General features: G+C 45.6%; 1 protein-coding gene across 3 annotated transcripts in view; it reads right to left on the reverse strand.

The window, feature by feature from the left end:
- GAS6 (growth arrest specific 6) overlaps positions 1–22,372 on the reverse strand; it is a 71,054-nt gene that overhangs the window by 27,322 nt on the left and 21,360 nt on the right. For 2 of the 3 annotated variants that reach the window (XM_039542411.1, XM_039542403.1), the window contains exons 4-8: positions 22,129–22,191; positions 9,764–9,886; positions 7,324–7,443; positions 2,002–2,127; positions 758–879 (exon numbers count right to left, since the gene is read on the reverse strand). In XM_039542411.1, the coding sequence (XP_039398345.1) occupies positions 758–879; positions 2,002–2,127; positions 7,324–7,443; positions 9,764–9,886; positions 22,129–22,191 (554 nt within the window). The remainder of the gene's footprint in view (positions 1–757; positions 880–2,001; positions 2,128–7,323; positions 7,444–9,763; positions 9,887–22,128; positions 22,192–22,372) is intronic. The other variant, XM_039542419.1, reaches the window with a different exon arrangement.

Here is a 22,372-nt window from a genome sequence, read left to right on the forward strand (position 1 = left end):
CGGCTCCAGCCAGGTGGGGCGGCTGCCTGTCCTGCCACTCCAAGTGGCATGTTAAAGGGGTGGGAAGCAGGGGGTTGGATACGGGGCTGGGGGTCCCGGGGGGGGGGGGCGATCAGGGGACAGGGAGCAGTTGGATGGGGTGGAGGTTGGGGGCAGTCAGGGGACGGGGGTTTGGATAGGGGTGGGGTCCTGGGAGGAGGTGGTCAGGGGACAAGGAGCAGGGGAGGTTAGATGGGTCGAGGGTTCTGAGGAGGACAGTCAGGAGAGAGGGAGCGGTTGGATAGGCATGGGAGTCCCAGAGGGGCTGTCAGGGGACAGGGGTGTGGATAGGGGTCGGGGCAGTCAGGGGACAGGGAGCAGGGGGGTTGGACAGAGGGTGGGGTCCCAGATGAGTGGTTAGAGACAGGGGTCCTGGGAGGGGGCGGTCAGGGGTCAAGGAGCGGGGAGGTGGGGTGGGGGTTGGATGGATCGGGGGTTCTGAGGGGGGCAGTCAGGGGTGGGAAGTGGGAGGGGGTGGATAGGGGGCAGGGGCCAGGCTGTTTGGGGAGGCACAGCCTTCCTTACCCGGCCCTCCATACAGCTTTGCAACCTCAATGTGGCCCTCGGGCCAAAAGGTTTGCCCACCCCTATCTTATGGTATCTACCACCCAACTCAAGTAAACCTGGACACTGGACTCACCCCTCTGAGTTATTTAATCCAAGCATACTTATTTCAAAGCTTTTTGTTTTTCAGTTACTGAAATGAAAGAGAACATACCTCACAGGTGTTCATGTCCTGGGAAAGCTTAACTCTCCCTTTGCCATCACAGTGACAGGTGTAACTCCCTGGTGAATTGACACAGGTTTGCTCACAAAGTTTCTCTTCACATTCATTCACATCTATACACCACCAGCGAAGGGAAAGGGGGGACAATGAAAAATACTGATCAATTTTTTAAGCAAATGGTCTACAAACCGTATCATATTTTTGCCCTTCTATAGCCCATCTTGATTTGATGATCTCAAAGTGCTTAACACTCAGTAATTATCCCTCAACACCCCTCCATGGTAAGGAACAATTATCCCCATTTCACAGGTAAGGAATCTGATTTACAAATAAGTTCTGGCGGCTAAGAGTGACATAGTGAGTCATGGGAAGGCTGAGAACAGAACCCTGACTCCTGGTATGACCTGGTCTCCTGATTCATAGCCCTGTGCTCTAACTGCTAGATAATGCTTCCACATAAGGCCCATTCTGGTACTCTTGTGCTGAGTAGATCTTACTTGTTTTGACAGCCCAGCTGTGGTCAGCATGACTACTTGCATAATTGCTACTCAGTATAATGACAGCAGAATTGGGTCCTTAATAAACAGCAAGGAGCTGACAATACTAATGAGATGTCTCCATTATTTTCTTTCCTCCTTTTGCGTTTTCTCATTCACTCCAGAGATCATGGGGGGGAGGGGAGGGGAGTCACGTTTGTTGCCCAAGGATATATGTAGCTATTTAAAAAAAAAAAAAAGAAAAGAAAAAGAAGCCCTCACACTCTGTAAAGGCTCGTGTGAAATTCATATCCGTAAGCTACTCAGGTTTAAGGCTGGAAGCAACACTGGTCCTGGAACACTTACAGAGCTGTACACAAAGCTATTTACACAGGACTCCTAGCGCAGCTAAATACTAAGAGAGATTTTTAAACAACTACTGCTTTGTAGCGTTCTGCCACCACATATGGAGACAACACTATGAACAGATTTGTCTGGATCCCAGCCAGATCACTGCCTGTCAATACAAGAAGTCTCAGTCTGTTTTGTACAGTCTTATTCAAGCCATCAAGGATGACTGAAAACCTGACATAGTTGCTCACAGGCACTGAAAGGCAACCGACCTACAGTGGTTAAATGATGAACTAAAAACAATGAAAGATTAATAAAATGTACTGTACAATTCCATAGTGCTTTACATCATCACAGAACTTCATAAACATTACCATGGAATTAATCCCATTATTTCCATGCACTTACCTAGACAAGACTTGCTTAAGTTATCATATTTGTAGCCTGTATCACACAGACATGCATACGAGCTTATTAAATTTTTACAACGAGCTTCTCCACAGATGCCTGTTGATACTGTGCATTCATCTATGTCTGCAAAACAAAACAGTCAAACACACAAGGCTATTTCACATCAGTATCATTTCAATGTTTGCAAGTTTTGAGTATGGCAGTGGTCAATTGTCTTCTCAGTTATGTAGGTAATTGAGAAGTTTACTAATATCCTTGAGAATCTGTCTACAGTGTTGGTCTGATAAATATTAAAGCTGTTCAGTGCCAGTAAGGAAGTGATTACAGGCTTCCCAAGAACAGCTGTTGGTTTCTCTTCAAGCCATTGGCTATCTTTGGAAGAGGAATGCAAAGTGAGCCAGGAGGGAAAACACTGAGAAAATAGACTCAGTTGCCAAGTTTGACAGGGCTACAAACTGTGGAACAATAAAGAGCACACAGTCAGGAAATAGAGGATCAGTTTTACTTTTGGTGAAACAAAAACAGATTTGAAATCCAAAATCAAAGAAATGTTATTTTAACAAACATAGGTTTCTCCTCTCCCCTGCTCTCTTTTTAACATACAGTTTCATAAAATGCATGTAATTTTTTAAAATTTTCAGCCTCTAACCATTTGTAATTCAATTTCAATTACTTTATAAAATTCCCACATCTCTTTCAAACACCATCTCTCAAATTTCACTTAAAGCATATAATTTTAAATGTAAGATACCTGTGGCATATATATATTATTATTATTATAATTAAACATGTGTCTTTAATGGCAAGTTTTTTTGTTCTATTGTCATCATATTGGATTAATAAACCTACATTAAACAGAACATTTTCTTGTAGACAAAAGACGAACTTCACAGCTGGAATAATGGGTACAACTCAAAGTCAATGTGTCCCCTTTGCACTATTGTGAATTAGGCCCAAAGGAGTGCATGTCTATAATCTAATCACCAAATTAGGCATCAGATTAAGAGTACTGGGGGGTTCTGCTATAGGGAGGCATACTCCCCTTAGGTCTAGATGGGGGAAAAATAAGCCACATTTCAGCAGGTGCTGGTTAATGTGAACAAAGTTGTAGTTTTAACATATGCTAGCAGGTCATGGCAAATACTAAGGCAGAGCTTATTGTCTACCTCAACCTGGTAACGTGTTAAAACTACAACTGCCTTGTGCACATTAGGATTTTACCTCAACTGAGCTAAAATGTGATTAAAAAAACCAAACCAAAAAAAAACACTTCCCCCCCCCTAGTGCAGGTACATCATTACTATAGGCACATGCTTAGAAGGAAAGCTAAGAGTGGCAAAAAGTAAGGAAAGATAAAAATATACATTCAGATACAATTGACACTACATATAAAATATCAGCTGTTTCAGGAATAAATCTCCAGGCTATGAGTGTTTACATGCAATTTTCAAAGGGCGTTCTTCCCATTTATAACTATACTTTTGGGGACAGACCTTCAGCTGACGTACATCAGCATAGCTCTATGCCAATTTACACCAGCTGAGGATCTTGTCTTGAAAAACTACCACTTATTTTTGCTTTTATGATCAGTTTCTCTTCCTGTCAGGAAAGGGAGCAGTGTGCATTGGAAATGGTTCAGGACAACTGCACTTGTATTCGCCCTCTGTGATGTCTTGAGGTCACCCACTCTAGGCTCCTCAGCAGTCATCTCTACTGGGTAGATACCACGTCTCTCCCTCCTGACCGGGGTTTTTCCAGACTGCAGTTCCCTGCCTAGTGTGTGATATCCCCAGCAAGCCAGACTGCACAAACAGGCCAGTGTTTGTGCTTTGCTTCCTCTTCAAAGGCTATGAACAGCTGAAATTGCCTGCAGTCACAAGGTACCACATAGCTCTTTATAAGCAAGCACCTTTATTCTCAAGGTGAAAGAATTCTAGACAAAAATTATAAAAACAATAATGAGTTCTTATACGCATGCTAGCCACTTACCAAAAGTCATCCGTCAGTCTTATGGGGCCTCAGTAGCCCAAAGTCCTTCCAAAAACCTTCCCAAGGATTGGGGCCCTCCCTTTGACAGAAACTCCTGTGTTTGCCAGATCAGAAGACAGCAAACATTCATGTCCCGGTAGGGGAGTGGGGTGATCCCCACAGGTGTGTACCCGTGAGTGTGTTTAAACTCACGCTATTTATCAAAAATCCTTCTTTGTCTGTTTGTCTCTGGAGAAACCAGTCTGAACTAGTATATGAGCATCTCCAGGTGGTGGTACTTCTCTAGAAGTGTTACAACCTTACTGAATTTGCCTAATCACCCCCTACTGTTCTTAGTTTCTGTAGGAGCTGTGGTCACCCTCCCTGACGGAATTACATACATAAACTTAATACAGTGAGAGCTCCCAAAAATATTGCAGGAAATTTCCATATCTTGTATTTATGTTGGGTTGATAAAGTTATTGTGCTGGAGCTTCTGCATATGCCTGTCTCTATTTTCTGTACTTTGTGTGTAAACCAAGGTTCTTATAAGCAGGGATGACTGAACCGTTATGAAATAAATTATGTGGCAGCACATTAAAAATTTGATACATAATTTGTCTTTTGAATGAGATAAATAGAGCTGAGGGCTTGGCCACTTGTGGTCACTTGATCCCATGGCACAGCACGCAAGACAGACATTTGAAATCTGGATTAGTTAAATTCTGTGGACATAACATTCACCCTGTAGCTTCAACTGGACATGACATTCTGCTTCACTTTCTGTCCTAAACTGCTGTCATAGGTCTCACCCCCACTTAGAGCTGTTGGGTTCCAATGTGGGGACCTGCACTGGTTTCCCTCTAAACTAAAATCATAGTTTAGATCTAGTAAAAGCTGCCACCACTCAATCAGGTATGTGGATTGAGACACAATCCTTCCCCAAAATCCTAGGGGATCCCAAGAGCTCCAAATCCATGGAGTTCTTATACCCAGGAGAAATAAACCATTCCCCCCGGCTTCCTCCCCCCTCCCTTTTCCTAGGAGAGACACCGGGATTTAACTACAGAGGGATACCTCCCCCTCCCCTTTCCCTGAGAATCCACCCAAAGAAAGATCAACCAAGTCCTTAATAGAAAAGAATTTAATAAAGAATAAAAAGAAAAGTCACTGTCTTTGTAACCAAGATGGAACAATACAGGGTCTAAACTTATCAATCTCTGGAGAGAATTCCCCCTCCTTTCTTTCTCAGTAAAAGCAATCACAGTACAGACTTAAAGAAATTCTATAGCAAAACACAGAATTGCAAATACAGAAATAAAAGTATAAGAATACTAGTTCCTTGCTAATACTCACTAGCTTGAATAGAAGAATTTATTGTAGAAACCTGGGAGGACTTGATTAAGATGTCTGGACTCTCTTAATTCCCAAGAGAGACTCTCCAAGAAAAACAAAGAACAGGGAAAAAAAACTTCCCTCCACACAGATTTGAAAATAATCTTGTCCCTCATTGGTCCTCTGGTCAGGTGTCCACAGGTACTGCTTGTTAACCCTTTACAGGTAGACAAAAACCTTAACCCTTAACTAACTGTTTATGACAATTGCTTTGTAACATTGCTGTCTGCCCTCACCAGGGCATTTCAACAACAGTTAATCTTAAATGAGATTATGCAAGAAAGGCTGTAAGATCCATTTTTTGCACTTTCACCTTCTGAAAGTATTAGCTGCTGTACATACCCAGATTAAGAAAAAATATTAAATTTAATAAACACCACAAAAAAAAGGAAAAGAAAAACAACAGGCTCACATATTGCAATGCAATGAGACTGGAAAAAATCATAACAACTCTTCTTGCCAACCCTTCTTCCTCTCAGTGTTGTCAGGATGTGAGGGCTGATCAGTTGGACCAATTTAGTACAACTCAACCCACAAATCCTCCGTGAATCACTGCTATGTTATGATGTTGCAGAAAAGTTTGGTATGACTACCGGCATGCCTAGACATGTATTCCAAACTTGCACTACTGAATAAAATCCTAATAGGCAGCAGTTACTTGGGGGAAAAAATAAAACAAAAACCTAACTATTAAGAGTTTCTTTTGGCCTAACAATTAAAACACAACATTTGGTGTAAACCTACAGTATAATATGTAATGGTCACAACTCCAGGTTTCTTAGGACTTCGTCTCATATACTGCTGCTACCACCAAGCTTCTCACTTGGCAATTTTACCTTGGGACGCCTCTCCCTCTGCTCCCTTCTTACAAGGGCCCTGTCCCCAGGAGCAGGAGAGTGGTCCCAATAGCTATGGTAGGTGTTCTCTGAAGGCCACTGCATAAATCCCCATTCGCCACAGCTCCACTCATGACTGAATTAAGCGACCTGTATTTTATTATTTACAATTCAAATCTGTGAATGAACTCTGGTACTGATCAGCTGGATCACTGTCCTTTTCCAGCCCTGGAAAGGACCATTTCACCCCCTCCCATCCCCCCAGTTCAGGATCTCTCTTCATAAGCCACAAAGTCTGATGTTCTCCTAGTCTGGTCTTACCACCATCCTTTCAGCAGCCCAGGCCTCTATCATCCCTGATGGGCCAGTCTCTGAAGAAACCATTCTTGACATTCTTAGCCAGTTCAGACCAAACTGCCTACAGCCAGCAAATCTCCACTCATTCCTCCAATGGTCCCCCACCCACTGCTGACTGTCGAACACATAGGCACCCACGGGGAAAAATTAGCAGGGTGCTCCACACCCACCAGCAGCCAAGGTCCCCCGTCCTCCCCCCCCCCCCACCAAGTGTACCATGTCCCCACTCCTCCCCTTCCCTCCCAGCGCTTTCTGACCACCACCACCACCTGCCACCTAACAGCTGTTTGGCAGCTTAGGACTTTCTGGGAGAGAGGGGGAGGAGTGGGGACGTGGCACACTCAGGGGAGGAGGTGGAGAAGAGGCAGGGCAGGGACTTCGGGAAAGGGGGTGGAATGGGGGTGGGAAAAGGTGGGCTGGGGTGGGGACTTTGGGGAAGGAGTGGAATGGGGGTGGGGCAAGGGCGGGGCAGGAAGAGCTGGGGGGGGGGGTCAAGCACCCACCAGACAGAGGGGAAGTCAGTGCCTATGGTCGAACAAATATTCAAGGCTGGCTCCTAGCAACCCAGGGGACCCTCACAGAGTCCTTAGGTTTCAAACCATTATCTCATTTCCACCCACACATTTTACCTCCCACCTACCTTATATGCAAAATAATATACACATAACACATACCCTAATATACTCCACAGTGATTGAGAACCGCTACTCATTGACTTTAATGTATCAGCTAACCTGAAATTAAAGGTATAGATTGATCTTACCTTCACATATTTTATCGTTTTTGAGAGCATAGCCACTATAGCATGAACAGCGGTAACTGCCTGGGTTGTTGAGACAGACTTGGTTACAGCCACCATTCTGCACACTGCATTCATTTATATCTAGATATGAATACAAAGTTATGTTAGGCTTTCCAGCTATACAACATTGTGTAAGTGAGGGTAGGGATGGGAAGTAGGAAGGAGGGAAGACAGGCAAGAGACGGAAGAATAATTGTTATTTAGAAACAGCTTCAAAACATTCATACCAACTCAAATATACACACACACATTTGTTTATTGCCCTTAGGATCTTCTACAACCACCACTGAATTGTGGGCCCAACCTTGCAAACAGGTATGAGTGTCTTTACTCCTGGGAATAGTCCCAATGAAGTTAATGGCACTATTGCCGTGAGTAAAAGTAACTCCCATATGTCTTTGCAAGAGCAGATCTGATGTTCATATAACATCCTGGGCCACATCTGGGAAGGGATCTTTATACTCAAAATTTAAATACCAGTATGATCAATGCAGTGTTGTTGTAGCTGTGCCGGTCCTAGGATATTAGAGACGAGGTGGGTGAAATAATATCTTTTACTGGACTAATTTCTGTTGACGAGAGAGACAAGCTTTCGAGTTACACAGAACTATTCTTGGGGTCTGGGAAATGTACTCAGAGTGTCACAGCTAAATACAAGGTGGAACGGACTGTGCAGTATAAATAGTTAACACACATTTCAAGGGACCATTAAAGGTGAAGTGGCCTGTTAACTCCCCTCCAGTCATAGGAGGGAAAGGAAGGGAGGGGGAAAAAAAGCCAAGGAGGGGGAGGGGTTGTTAGTGGGTTACAGATTGTAGTACTAAGCCATAAATCCAGTGTCACTATTCAGTCCATGAATGTCTGTCCAGGGGATGAAAATATCATCAATTTATCTCAGGAATATCATTGGTTTTGTGGCACATTTGTTCAGAAATTCTTTTTCAAGGTGACCCATGAAGAGGTTGGCATATTGGGGAGCCATCCTCGTACCCATGGCTGTTCCCCATGGTTTGGGAACAGTGTTTGCTGTTGAATGTAAAGTTGTTATGGGTGAGGATGAAATGGATGAGTTTGGTGATGTGTTTGGGCTGAATATCTGAGCGCTGTACATTGTCTTGTAGATATCTGAGACAGGCAGCGATGCTGTCATTGAGAGGGTTATTGGGGTACATCCATGGTGGCAAGGATGATGTTCTGAGGGAAGCTGCTAATGTTGCGGAGTTTCTGGAGGAAATTGGTTGTGTCCTGGAGGGAGCTGGCCCTTTGGAGTGGTTTGAGGATGGTTTTTATGAATCCAGATATTCCTTCAGTAAGAGTGCTGTGGCCAGACATGATGGGTTTGCCCAGGGTCCCTTGTTTGCGTATCTTGAGAAGCATGTAGAAGGTCGCTGGGGTGGGTTCATGTGGGATGAGGTTGTAGGCAGTCCCCTTAGCTGTGACACGGAGTACATTAACCAGACCTGAGAAAGAGCTCTGTGTAAGCTCGAAAGCTTGTCTCTCTCACCAACAGAAGTCGGTCCAATCAAAGATATTACCTCACCCACCTTGTCTCTCTAAATGATCAAGACAAAGGAAAAGACATTGAGCAAAAAACAAAAACAAAACATTATTGCAGTTGCTGAGCTTATAGAGATGCTCAAATCAATTCATGAACAAATTTCACATTTTAAAAAATAAAATATTTGTGAATAATTCCACCACTCTGCACAATATTCCCCCAGCTCTACAGGAAGCTCAGGTTCAGTTCCCCTGCGAGATCTCCTGCTGCCTGGGCCAGCATGATTGTGAGCTAGCAGAATATGATCTCAAATGAATCTTAATTAATCCTTGCAGCCAGAAAAGTGATGGCTCTGATGAAAGGCCTGAAAGGAGCAGACAGCAGTAATCAGAGAGAGCAGGGGAAACCTCTGTATGCCATAAAGGAAATGGCAAACTCTCTCAGGAAAACCTCCCATTTATAGGACCACCAACCCTTATTCAAGCAAGTAGTTCTTATGCGAGTAGCCCCAATAAAGTCAATATGAATCCTCACTGGGATTTCAATAGTCTTGGGAATAGGTCCTCTATAAATAAGGGTATCGAGGATCAAGCCTATATGCAATTAGTTTTCTTTTTTTTTAAAAAATGTCATTTTATACAGTTATGTGCTTCACACAGGACTTTTAGGGGGTGGTGGGAACCCTGAATGATGCGTAAACCAAAGTTCAATGCTATGGTAATTGTGAATTATGTGACAATGGGGAAGGGGTAAATACTGGAGTCTGGCATCAGTGACTATTTACAAGTGCACTCAACAAGAGTTCAAGTAAATGTATGAGGTATAAGAAACACTGTACATGACAGACAATCCCGTATAGCCTGGTCATCAGAAGTCATTAAGAAATAAACCAAATATAGCTACCTTGTTCACATTTTCGCCCACGCCAGCCACGTCTGCAATGACAAAAGAAGTCACCCTTTAGATCTTCACATATTTCAGTCCCCTCTTTCTGGCAAGGGTAAGGAGAACACTGATTTGGTAAATCTGGTTTAAAAAAAAAAAAGAAAAATAAAACACCACAGTGAACTCTCAGTTTGTTTTCCTGCCTCTGTCAGAATCAAGACATTTTAGGAATACTGGAATTACTATCAGAAATACAGGTGATTGGTGCAACAGATAGAGGCTTCATAGTGCTATGGTACTGAATTATCTTTCTGTGTCAGGATTTATGCAATGCTACCTCAGTAGCGATCAGCAAAAGCACTGAAGTTGAAGCGCACCTTATTAAAAATGGGAGGAAGTTTCTTCCATTATGGGCAAGGGTCCCTATATTTTGGAACTGATGACCCCCAGGTTGGCGAAAATAGTTCAAATTTGCTCACTTTTAGGGACACAGAAAAGCCGATCTACTCTCCCAGGCTTTTGAGGGAAAAGGGTTCAGGAAGAGGGTCAGTGTTGCAGGAAGGGGATTGGTGGTTTATTTTTGGCTGTTGGGGTGAGGCGAATAGTAGACTGATAGGTTTGTTGTTGGTAAAGACTGTATTTTACATAGCTATCAAAACTGCCATGGATACACTCTTTTGTAGTAATCGTAAGGAAAAAAAGGAAAAGAAAAAAAGACTGATGTAATACTAATAAAATAACTTCAAACCACTAGTCTAGAGACAGTAAAATGTTCCTAACCAGACAAGGCTGAATAAAGTCTAATGACAGACAGAACTCCAACTGATGTCAGTGGGAGCTCTGCATGTGAAATGACATTAAGTATAGCTGTTATTGCTGCCTGGTACAATAGTATCAGCTATATTTCAGCGCAAGACAGCAGTCACCCAGTTCAGGATGGATCTTTAAATCAAATACCAAACTGTTAACTTGACTGTTCCCACAGAGTGAAATTCACCCATCCAGGCACAAAACCAAAGTTATAAAGCTGCACCAGGAACTAAGTGGAGGTGGACTATGCCCCTATAAAATCGATGGGCAGCCCCTCTGCAACTGTTGTAATACACAAGTAGGATCCTACCAAATTCATGGCCATGAAAAATCCATCACGGACCATGAAATCTGATCTCCCCCATGAAATCTGGCACACAGCGGGTGGCTCCCAGCCCGTGTAGGGCTCCAGCTGCTAGTCCTGGCTGGGGATGGGGAGGGAAAAGACTTCCTGTTCCCCTACAGGGGTTGCTCCCAGGGCGGGTCAGACCCACCTCCAAAATCTTCCCTTGCTGCAGAAAGCTCGGGTGGCTCCAGCTGTCACCTGCCTGCCACGCAGAGAGGCTGTAACTCGAGCTCACACACACACACACACACACAGCGTGCACAGAGAGGCTGTGGCACCAGCTGTCAGCCCCCAACTCATGCAGGAAACTGCTGGGAGAACCGGACGTATGGTAACCCACCCCTCATACCCTGCGACCCTCACTTCTGCACTGCTGCTGGAGGGGGTACTGGCATTAGAGATGGGCACCGGGCCAGTAGCCTTCCTCTCCAGCTGCTCAGCTCTGAAGGCAGCACCCCCGCCAGCAGCAGGGCAGAAGTAAGGGTGGCAATCCCAGAACCCCCCTACAATAGCCTTGCGACCCTCCCACCCTGACTGCCTTCTGGGTTGGGACACTCAGGGTTACACCACCATGAAATTTCCGATGTGAATATCTGAAAATGTGAAACTGACTAATTTTAAACCCTCCTGGCTGTGACATTGACCAAAATGAATTTGGTAAGACCCTAAAAATAAGGGCTACTGACCCTTTGTGCCCCTTATGCAGGTGCTTTGGGCTACTGGATCTTCATAAACATCCCAATGGGGCCTTTTCGAAACCTGCCCCTTCACATCAGCATATTTGGAACAGGTGTAGAGACCATTCTGTCCCATCCAGATAGTAGAAAGGCCCACAAACATAGAGAGGGTTTTCTACATGAATTTTAGTCACAGTACAATCTGCAGGCCCATCGAACTTGGCAAAAACTATTAAATACTGTTGCATATTATGATTCTTCTTTGACTCCCTCTTCACTTTGAGCTGGATTTTTTTTTTAAAGTAGTTTCACATCTCAGTTTGGATTTGCAGTCCCAAAGTGCTGGAATTTCTAATACTGTTGGTTTACTTCAGTTTAATGCAACAAGAAGGAGTCTATAAAAAAGTTCAAATAAAATCAGGACAAGCAATGCTAGGTTCAGCTATGCATAACAACTGTTTGTAAAATGGGTGCCATTAAAAACTGGACATTAACCACCTGCAGTATATAAACGCACAATGATGGGTTTGAGACATTCCCCATTCTAAGTGGAAACAATACCACAAATGATGGGATAAAAGGTAATTATTTCAGTGAGCAAAAATGTTGGAATCTTTATGGTGCCCGTTGCAAGCATTAGCACTATTGTGAAGGCTCCAATCAGGACTGGGTGCCCTCACTACAGGACACTGTACAAACACACAAGAAAAAAGAATCCTTTCCCCAGAGAACTTACAATTCATGGTCCCAATCCTGCAATTTACAATTCTTGAGTGGTCCCTGGCATGGCGATAGCGGGGATGCAGAGCTAGGATTCCCTGCTTCCCTTTTGAGGTATCTTAAGCCCCCAGGAGACTAGAGAACACCCCACACTCCATATCTGTTCGAGGCCTTGACAGACTGTAGCCAACAGTGCTTAGAGAAAACAATTTAAGTAGTTTCACAATGCCCACTCTGGCCCCATCCTGCAATCAGGGCGGATGGACTCTTATGACTTAGCAGAACCCCAGTGAAGCAAACAGAGCTCCAAATACACCAAAGGCCCACCAGGATCAGAGCCTATGCTGTGACAACAAATGCCCTCCGCATAGGACCAAAGCCTTGCTCAGCCAAAAATCTACTGTTTTAAATGACAAAAATACTCATAGTGCTAATACTATATTGCACTTAATGTGCCTTTTGTCAGAGGATCCCAAAGTCCTTTTACAAAGCTGAGTATCATTATGACTATTTTACGTATCAGAAAAGTGAGCACCGAGGTTACGGCCAACATTTTCAAAATGGCCATTGATTTTGGGTGCTCAGATTGAAAGATATATGGCTTTATTTCTCAGGAGTGAGATATCAGCTAAAATCACCACTGCCTGTGGAAAACGGTGCCAGTACTCAGTTCAGTTGCCCTATCCACATATACTCATGCCCTTGAGCTACATCACCCCCTTCTTGTCCCAATTCGCCTGCACCCCACCTCCCAGGCCATATTCACTATAGCTGGGACTACCACCATGCTCTATGAATCCCAAGGAGAAATGTGAATTCAGTGTTTTAAACTTGTGTGCATCAAGGGGAGTGAGTTCAGTATAGCAAGTTTCCATTTATCTTGTGAATACACTCACAATAGGACCTCTGTGCATCTTTGCAGCTGGAAATGTGTCCTTGAGGGTCTCTCCATCTACACCAGTGGAGCAGCTCAGCCAGATGAGGAGGAGAAGGAAGAGGAGGCAGGATGACATGTTCCAAGAGATCCTGCAAGCCTCTGGTGCTTCAGATACCAAACACAGGGCTTGGAGGATCAGCCTCACAAACAGCATGGATGGGGATCGAGCAGAGAGGAGAAAGACACAGGAAAAGGAGAGAGATGTGTAGCAGGAGATGCTGGCACTTCTCAAGTGTCAGACGGAAATGCTGGAGACTCTTGCTGACCTTCAAGGTTGAACAGACCTGTGCTAGCCTCCCTCTGCAGCCCATTTAGAACTGCATTCCAAGACCTCCCTTCACAGCCCCACCACATTCCACATGGCATCCAAGACTGCTGCACTATCCCTATCACTCCTGGGGAAGAGTGCAGGCAATCTCAGCCACACATACCCTAACCTGTTAGAGACAAGGCTGATATCATGGAATATCAGGGTTGGAAGGGACCTCAGGAGGTCATCTAGTCCAACCCCCTGCTCAAAACAGGACCAATCCCCTAACAGATTTTTGCCCCAGATCCCTAAGTGGCCTCTTCAAGGACTGAACTCACAACCCTGGGTTTAGCAGGCCAATGCTCAAACCACCTAGCTATCCGCCCCCCTCCCTAGTTCTTCCACTGTGGTAAGACACTTTCCCATGGCACTCAGCAATTACTGAGCAGCATACGGACCTGGTGTACAGCAAGATGCATGCATGAACTGTTCCCTTTCAGCCTCCGTTACCGTCAGGAGTGAGAATAAAACTGTGTGACTGGGAAACAAAATGGCAGATGCATTTCTTTGCATGGGAGGAGGGATAGCTCAGTGGTTTGAGCATTGGCCTGCTAAACCCAAGGTTGTGAGTTCAATCCTTGAGGGCCCTATGGGGGGGAGGGGATTAGTCCTGTTTTGACCAAGGGGTTGGACTAGATGATCTCCTGAGGTCCCTTCCAACCCTGATATTCCATGATTCTATCATATAGAAGAACTATATGTGCTTGTGAAATGGAAATGAGTGTTCTTTCCCCTCCAAAGGTTCTTTTCCCTGTACTTATAAAGTTTCATTCAGTTATAAATATGTTTGCCTGTCTGGGTTTGGAATAAATGTCTATTTATGGAAATTAAGTCATCTTTATTAGTTCACAACATATACTAGATGGGGCTGAAATCATTCCCAGATAATAGCAATAGTTGTATTTGCAATGTTATATTTTTTACACACATGGTACTCATTACAAAATTCATACTAGGGTGCATAAAACCAATGCCAGGCAAAGCACACTAAAGCAACACAAATTACTGTGGCTCACTATTAAAATGGTCTTTCAAAGCCTCTCTGAGCTGAACAGCTCCCCGTTGAGCAATTCTTATAGCCCTGGTATCTGGCTGCTCAAAATCAGGAGACAGCTGTTCTACCTCCACCATGGCAGAAATTTTTCTCCATTTGCTTCAGATATTCTGAAGGACACAGTAGGCAGCTATAACCATTGGGATATTTTTTTCACTGGGGTCTAACTGCATGAATAGACAGCACCAACAGCCTTTCAAATAGCCAACGGTACATTCATCAACTGTCATTCTGTATCTGCTTAGCCCATAGTTGAAGCACTCTTTGCTGCTGTACGGCTTCATGAGCTATGGGAGTAACGGGTAAGCGGCGTCTCCTAGAATCACTAGTGGCATTTCAACATCCTCAATGGCAATCCTATGGTCTGGAAAAAAAAGTCCCTGCTTGCAGCTTTCTGAACAAGCCTGTGTTCTTAAAGATGCGTGTGTCATGCACCTTCCCTGACCATTCCACACTGATGTTGGTAAAATACCCTCAGGGATCCACAAGTGCTCATAATACCATAGTACATCAGCAGAAATGGTTACTTTTCTATGTGGCAAGGTGGTTTGGAGCCAAAATAGGGATATGCATGCCATCTATCGCCCCACCAGAGTTCGGGAACCCCACTGCTGCAAAGCCAACCACTATGTCCTGCACACTGCCCAGAATCACAGTCTTTCGTAGCAGGATGCGATTAGAGGCCCTGGACATTTGCATCACAGCAACTGTCACAGTGGATTTCCCAACTCCAAATTGATTCCCGACTGACCAGTAGCAATCTGGCATTGCAAGCTTCGACACAGCGATCATCACTTGCTTCTCCACTGTCAGCGTAGCTCTCATTTTGGTGTCACTGCACTGGAGGGCTGGGTGAGCTCTGCACACACATCCAGGAATGTGGCCTTGAGCATTTGAAAGTTCTGCAGCCACTGTTCATTATCCCATACTGGCATAATGATGTGATTCCACCTGTCAGTGATTGTTTCTTGGGCTTAGAACTTGTGCTCCATCGTCTACAGCTGCTCCATGAATGCCAACAACAACCTTGGATTGTTTCTATGTCCTACAGCAATCTAGCCTCCGAGGAATTGTCATGTTCCCCACGACTACTCTGGTGGCTCTGCAAATACTGCAGGATCAGGCATGCCATGCTCGCAATGCTCATCACAATAGTGCAGAGCTGTGCAGGATCCGTGCTTCTCACACAGATGGTGGACAAGCAGGTTTGGGGGGCTTTTGAAGAGAGGTGTGAAACATTATGGGATGCAGATAAAATTTCAGATGGAGAAAACTGCATCCTGGAACATTGAAACCATGTCCCCTGTCACCCCTGCGCAACTCGTTTACCTCATGAGGCACTGCAAACCCTAGATGGAGACGAGTTGCACAGTGGGATAGCTACTCATGGTGCACTGCTCTCTGCATCAATGGAAGCGCTGCTAGTGAGGACGCACAATGCCGACAAGTAGCATAGTGTGGCCGTGCAAAAGTGATTTAATTACTGCAGCAGCTGTACATCAATGTAATTTAGGTCAACTTAATTTTGTAGTGTAGACTTGCCCTTCGTGCGGAATAGCTACTGCACGCTGAATTCTGTCTAGATTATTCTAGAAGAGCTTCCACATGTAGACAAGCCCTAAGTTTCCACTGTCCACGAAGGACGTGTGCCTATCATCTTAGAACCCTTCTTAAATCATGTATACCTACAGTGTTTTTAAAACTTTACAGACTCAAAAAATAAGTTTAGCCATTTTTACTGCAGCAAAAATCCAGTTTCCCAGTAGCAATAGTTTTGTATTTATTTTTGAACTAATGCAATGGATGGCATGAAAATTCCCCCCCTCCCCTTCCTGTTGAATGCTTAATAGTGCCTAGAAATGGTAACTGGGTTAAAGGATGGTATGGTACAAGTTCAGACACTCTCACAAAAATAGCTGTAAATTGTGATCCTGCTTATTATAAAGACTCAATCATTTCTGAAGGACAAAGGGAACATGTAACTGGTGGTGGTTTCTGTATATGGTGCGTTGGTTGGGGAGGGGGGAGGAGAAGGAGAAGGAGAAAGGAACTCTTAAAACAGCCCCAAAGGGCTAAATTCCCTACATTCAATAGTATTTACATTCCCCCCACCAATAATTCTGTCCATTTCTATCAAAATGTGATAAGGCTACAGTCACCGGAGCAGCTCTGCAATTAAAGTAACATCAAGAATTTCTAGTCAGCATCAAGCTATAGAGAAGATAAGAACTTATCTTAGGCCTCAGTAATACTTCTGTTGCGAGAGAGGGAGGACGGCACTAGAGAACTGTTAGGGAATGGAATGTGGTTAGCCTGCTGCCATGGGAATACATATTTGTAATAGTTTGTCTTGAAATGCCGAGAATGCCTGAGAATCACTAGCCAAAGCCTTTGCACCTAGCCCTCCTTGAAAGGCTCGCAGTGATAATCAAGGACACTCAATCACAAACAAGGCCTAAATGTCTTCCCTCCCCCCAGCTTTGCAGAGCAGAACAAACCCATTGAAAGGGCATGAGGAAGGCTGCACAGTAGGAAAAAGCAGCTATGCAGGCTGCCCACCACACATGCACACCTGCCCAAGCCTAAAAAGAAGCCTGTAAGCCCCCCGCTGGGGCCCATTAAAAAAAAAAAACAAAAAAAGTAAGTGCCACAAGATTGCAAGTAACAATTAAAAGTGCACAGTGTTTGTGAAGTACACAACTCAATTATATGTGTTTAGAATAGAAGCATCTGAAGTTAATGTGTTATGTGCTTCTGCCTCCCTGAAAGATGTTTGTGATGGTGTTTTGTGGGAGCCTCTGTGTGGTTGCCCTAAGTGACAGAGAGAACAGGTGGCAGCAAGAGAGGGTCAAGGAGAGAAGAGAGTGTCAGTTTGGAGCTGAGAGACAGACAGAGGAGAGAGGAGGGAGGCCCAGAGTGGAGGACCTGACAGACAGTGGAGAGCTGTTCTGTTGACTGTCTCTCTCATCTGTGTTAAGATCTGTTTGACTGTCTCTGTTGTTGTCTTGCTGAACTGCTCTGATCTCTACTGTGACTTGCTGTGCACTGACCTCTGGTTCTGGGCAGACCCTCTGGCCCAGCCTGGGCAGAACAGCTTGCAGAAGTGCATTTGACAGCAGGCATGAGGGGCTGGACATGCTGAATGCAGGAGAAAAGAAGGGCAGACTGTGAGCATGCGAGTGAGAGGAGACATGCTCTGAATTTGTGGAGAGCTCAGTCCCAGAGTTCCCTTCCACATTCTTCTGAGTCCTTCCCAGCACATTCTGCACATCCAGCCTCACAGCACCTCCTCACTCCTCAGTCCAGGCATTCCTCCGCCACCTGATCTCCTCCATCTCTCTCTCCTTCAGTTGGCACCAGGCACTTGCTCTCTTGCATCTCCAACTTCTCCAACACCTTCAGTTTAAAGCGGAAACTGATTTGGGAGAAATGAGCTGAAGCTGCCCAAAGGTGCTGGGCTGGGAGTGCTGGAGGGGAGTGGGGCTGGCTGGGCAGGTGCTGGGGTGGGGGGGGAGGAGTGGCTGCTGGAGCTGGCATGGCTGCTCTGGAGCTGGGGTGCTGGGAGAGCAGGGCTGAGTTGAGGTTGGGGGGGGGAGAGAGGGAGCAGGAGGGGAGGGGGGAGAGGGTGGAGGCAGGGGAGGGGGGGGAAGGGCAGGGCAGCAGGGGGCAGCAGGGGGATAGGCATGGGAGGGGGCAAGGGACAGCAGGGGGGGATTCAGGGGGGGGGGAGGGGGTCAGGGGGGGGGAGGAGGGGGGGGGGGGGGGAGAGGGGGGGGGGGGGGGGGGAAGGGGGGGCAGGGAGTAGGGGGGAGGGGGGGGGGGGGGGGGGGGGGGAGGGGGGGCAGGGGGGGGGTGGAGGGGGGGGGGACCAGTGGAGGGGGGGGGGGGGTGGGGGGGGGGGGGGGGGGGCGTGGTGCGGGGGGAGGCGGGGGGGGGGCGGGAGGCTGGGGGGAGGCTGGGATCCCTGGGCTGCTGCTGGGCAGCCCAGCCCGGAGAGTCTTTAAATCCTGGGCCCGCCAGAGGAGACAGAGGGGAGCCCAGAGCCTTGAGGCAGCAGGCAGGCCCCCAGGGGCCCCAGGAGCCGCAGCAGAGGCAGCCCAGCCCAGGCTGCAGCAGGCAGGCGCTGCCCAGCTGGCTGGCCACGGCCTGGACTGGCCTGGAATGCGCCCAAGCGCAGCCGGGCCGGGAGAGCCCGGGAGGGAAATCAGAGGCCTCTGGGCTGCCTGCAGCGCTGGGGGCCCAGGCGGGCCTGCCGAGCGCATAAATCCCAGCCGGAGGGGCCTGGGCTTCCCGCCCCAGCAGCCCCGGCCCAGGCTGCAGCCAGAGGCCGGGCTAAGGGAGCGGCTGGATGCCCGGCTGGGGGAGCCCAGGCCCGCCGGAGCAGAGCGGCCGCGAATCAGAGAGGGCGGGAGGCGCTGCAGCCAGAGCAGGCCCAGGCCAGCCCCCTCCGGCCGGCCCTCGGCTGCTGGCTGGGCGCTGGCTGCCTGCGGGAGCCCAGAGCAGGAGCCTTTAGCCCCAGCCAGCCGGGGGATCAGGGGGGGGCTGGGGCTTTGCTGGGGCAGCTGGCCCTTTTTAGCGCCAGCCCCAGCCGAATCCCAGAGGCTCTGGGGCTCCGGGCTCTGCAGGCAAGCCCCAGCCTCCTCTGATTCGGCCGGGATTGGGCTTTGCTGGGGCCTCTGGGCAGCGGCGGCGGCGCGGGCGCGGCGCGCAGGAGAAAAAAAATATTGGCAGGGCAGGCCCTGCCTGGGATTTATTCATGGGGCTAAAGCCCCAGAGCCCCATATAAGTCGGCGCCTATGCACCTGCCAATGTCCCCTCTAGAAAGTCTCTGCACAGCTGACAGGCCATACGGAAGCAGGAGGGGAGCAGAGGGGAAGGAGGGAAGGAGTGATCAGGGAGCAGGGAAACAAGCCAAGAAACAGCAGCTCTGAGCATGTTCTTTTCCCTGTGCAGACCAACACTTGTGTACAGTAAGCTTAACATTGATCAAAGCACATTAACTAGCCGTGTACACTCTTCAGAGGAGCCTAGTAGACAAAATGAACGGACAGGGTTGGTGCCCAAACTTTCAGAGGATCCCCGGCCTCTGTATCTTTTCCTACACACACCTGTTCTGCAGAGTAAAATGGGAGAAATACAGTGTGACAATAAAATAAGTCGAAACCCACTGGGAGTGGAAGAATTAACTACTTTATTCTTTGTATAGTACCAACATTGTGCTGGATGCTTTGTTCCTTTTCCCATTGGTTTGTGTGTAATACAGCATCTGACTAGGCTCTCGCACTAGTTTTACAACAGTGTAATTCCAATGACTTCATTGGAATTATTCCCGATTTACATCAGTGTAACAGGAAACAGAATCAGGCTCTCAGGGCCTATGTCTCCATCCATTTAGATCTCCTAGCACAAGTAAGTGTTCTCTTTCCTCGTATCCAGGTATCACACCCTAATTTATAAACTTCTAGTTCTTTTTCAAAATTGACATCAAAACGAGACCTTAGCTTGAAAGTCTGAAAATAGTAATTGCCACTTGTGACTTCTAAATTTATCTTCTGAGATTTATGAACTTCTTGGATTAAAACTGCACTGGAATTTGTCAAGTTACAAAAACGACATCATCTACATGCCTCATTTAAAAAAAAAAAAACAAAGATAATCATAGATTTTAATGCCAGAAAGAACCATTACATCATCTAGTCTGACCTGCTGCATAACACAAGTCATAGAATTTAGCCAGTAATTCCAGCATCAATCTTATAATTTGTTTGAATTACAGCATCTTTTAGAAAGACTGTTATAAAGATTTTACATAACAGAGAATCTTCACACCCCTTAGTAAGCTGGTCCAATGGTTAAATTACCCTCACTGTTAAAAGCGTGCACCTTATTTCCAGTCTGAATTTGTCTAGCAACAACCTCCAGCCACTGGATCCTGTTATACACCTGTCTGCTATGTTGAAAAGACCCTCTACCCTCTTGTTTTGACACAGAAATGAGATCACTGAGAAGTGTCAGACACATGGAGTCCTTGTGGTCAGGTGAGCATAAGGACTGAAATGATAGCAAATTCTGAGAGTAGATATAAGATGGAGGGGCTCCTTCCACACTCTCTTTCCCCTACCCCTGTGCACCCAGGCAATGGCTGGCCACAGTACGGCCATTAGTTAATTACATTTGTATGTCGTCTGTTTTAAACATTTCCGGATTTTAAACTGGAAAGAATATATATATGATTATAGTGCTAAATCTCTTTATCTACAATTGGCCAAATTCTTAGCCCTTCCTCAGCTTTTATTCATCCTTACACAGGTAAGCACCCTTTGGCCCAATATTTCTAAAACATTTATGAATTATTCAGATGATTCTTTTACATTATGTAAGTTATGTTGCTGCATTTTGTAAATTCAGGACTTAAATTTTTGCTTATTAGTCTTGGAGTTCGGATACAGCCAACTCTGTCAACAGTTTAGGGAGGCTGTTGCAGTGCTAATGGATTTTAAACCGTGAAAACTTAATGAAGTGGTAATTGTATCCCACTTTTGTGAATAACTCCCTAACATTGGTCATGAAATCCTACCAATCAAACTGGACCATGATAAGACACATAGGAAAATTAAGTGATTATCTATAAATAATGCCTGTTTACTCAGTTGATTTGCCTCCTGGGTATATTTAGAATTGTATCTGCTTACATGAGTGAAAAAAATATTTTTGCTACTTGATATTCTTAGCACTATGGCGCCAATATAGCTATGGGAGAGGAAACTGGATAGTTAACATAATGGTTAACTAAATTCCAACTGCAGAATCTTTATCGTTAATAAATTCACAGGCCAGAAAGAACCCAGCTTGACTTTCAACATGATTCCAAGTTGAGTTTGCGGGTTTGTCAAACCCATCTTTTTATTTATAACCTGAATAAATGTGATTTGGCAGCTTTTCATACAACAAAGACATTTGTCATGTGATTGGTGACTTTCTGCACAGGGTGAATTTCATCTAAGTCCCTCTTAAGTATCAGGGGGTAGCCATGTTAGTCTGTATCCACAAAACCAACAAGGAGTCCGGTAGCACCTTAAAGAATAACAGATTTAAAATGACTTAAGGTGAAATTCAGGCTTAACAGAGAAGAACCAAACTTTCTTTTTCTTTCCTTAGAAAAATAAGTTAAAGTGAGGAGCCAAGCTCAGTGAAATACCTAATTGTAAATCCTAGTTCTTGTCTCTTGCTTCCCAGCCCTTGAGAAAGCGGGGGAGAAAAAATGTCCTGCATCACTAAACACGAACCCTTTGGAAGATGAAGGAGCAGCATTAATGGATTCTGAAAAGAATAAGGTCTCAACTGGTCCTTCAGCTAGAAGGGTGCCACACATGACATAAGGTCCTCCAGAAAGCAGATGGATAGGAGGGGCGCTGAAGTTCTATCAGAATGGAGAGGACACTGAAATACATAGGAGATGAGATGCCTCCCCACCTCAAACCAAATGACCGTTATGTTTAGTTGTAATATACAATATGAAAAATGCTTACTATGAACGCATGTAAGGAAATCTGGACTTCTTGTATACGGTGACCCAAATTTCTCAATACAAGCTGAAGAACAGAAAATGAAATTGTTATTATTAAGTGCCAGCTGTCACAGTGTGTAAATTGATATCTGGACTGCTGATGTATCATTAAGCAAAGTTCTGGAGGGTAGGTACAAAATCCATGTTAAACTGTAGCCCTTCAGATGCATTCTGAAAAATTCTTCTCAGTTCATATAAATATTTTA

This window comes from Mauremys reevesii, linkage group 1 (assembly GCF_016161935.1).
Source record: "Mauremys reevesii isolate NIE-2019 linkage group 1, ASM1616193v1, whole genome shotgun sequence".
Taxonomy (NCBI): Eukaryota; Metazoa; Chordata; order Testudines; family Geoemydidae; genus Mauremys; species Mauremys reevesii.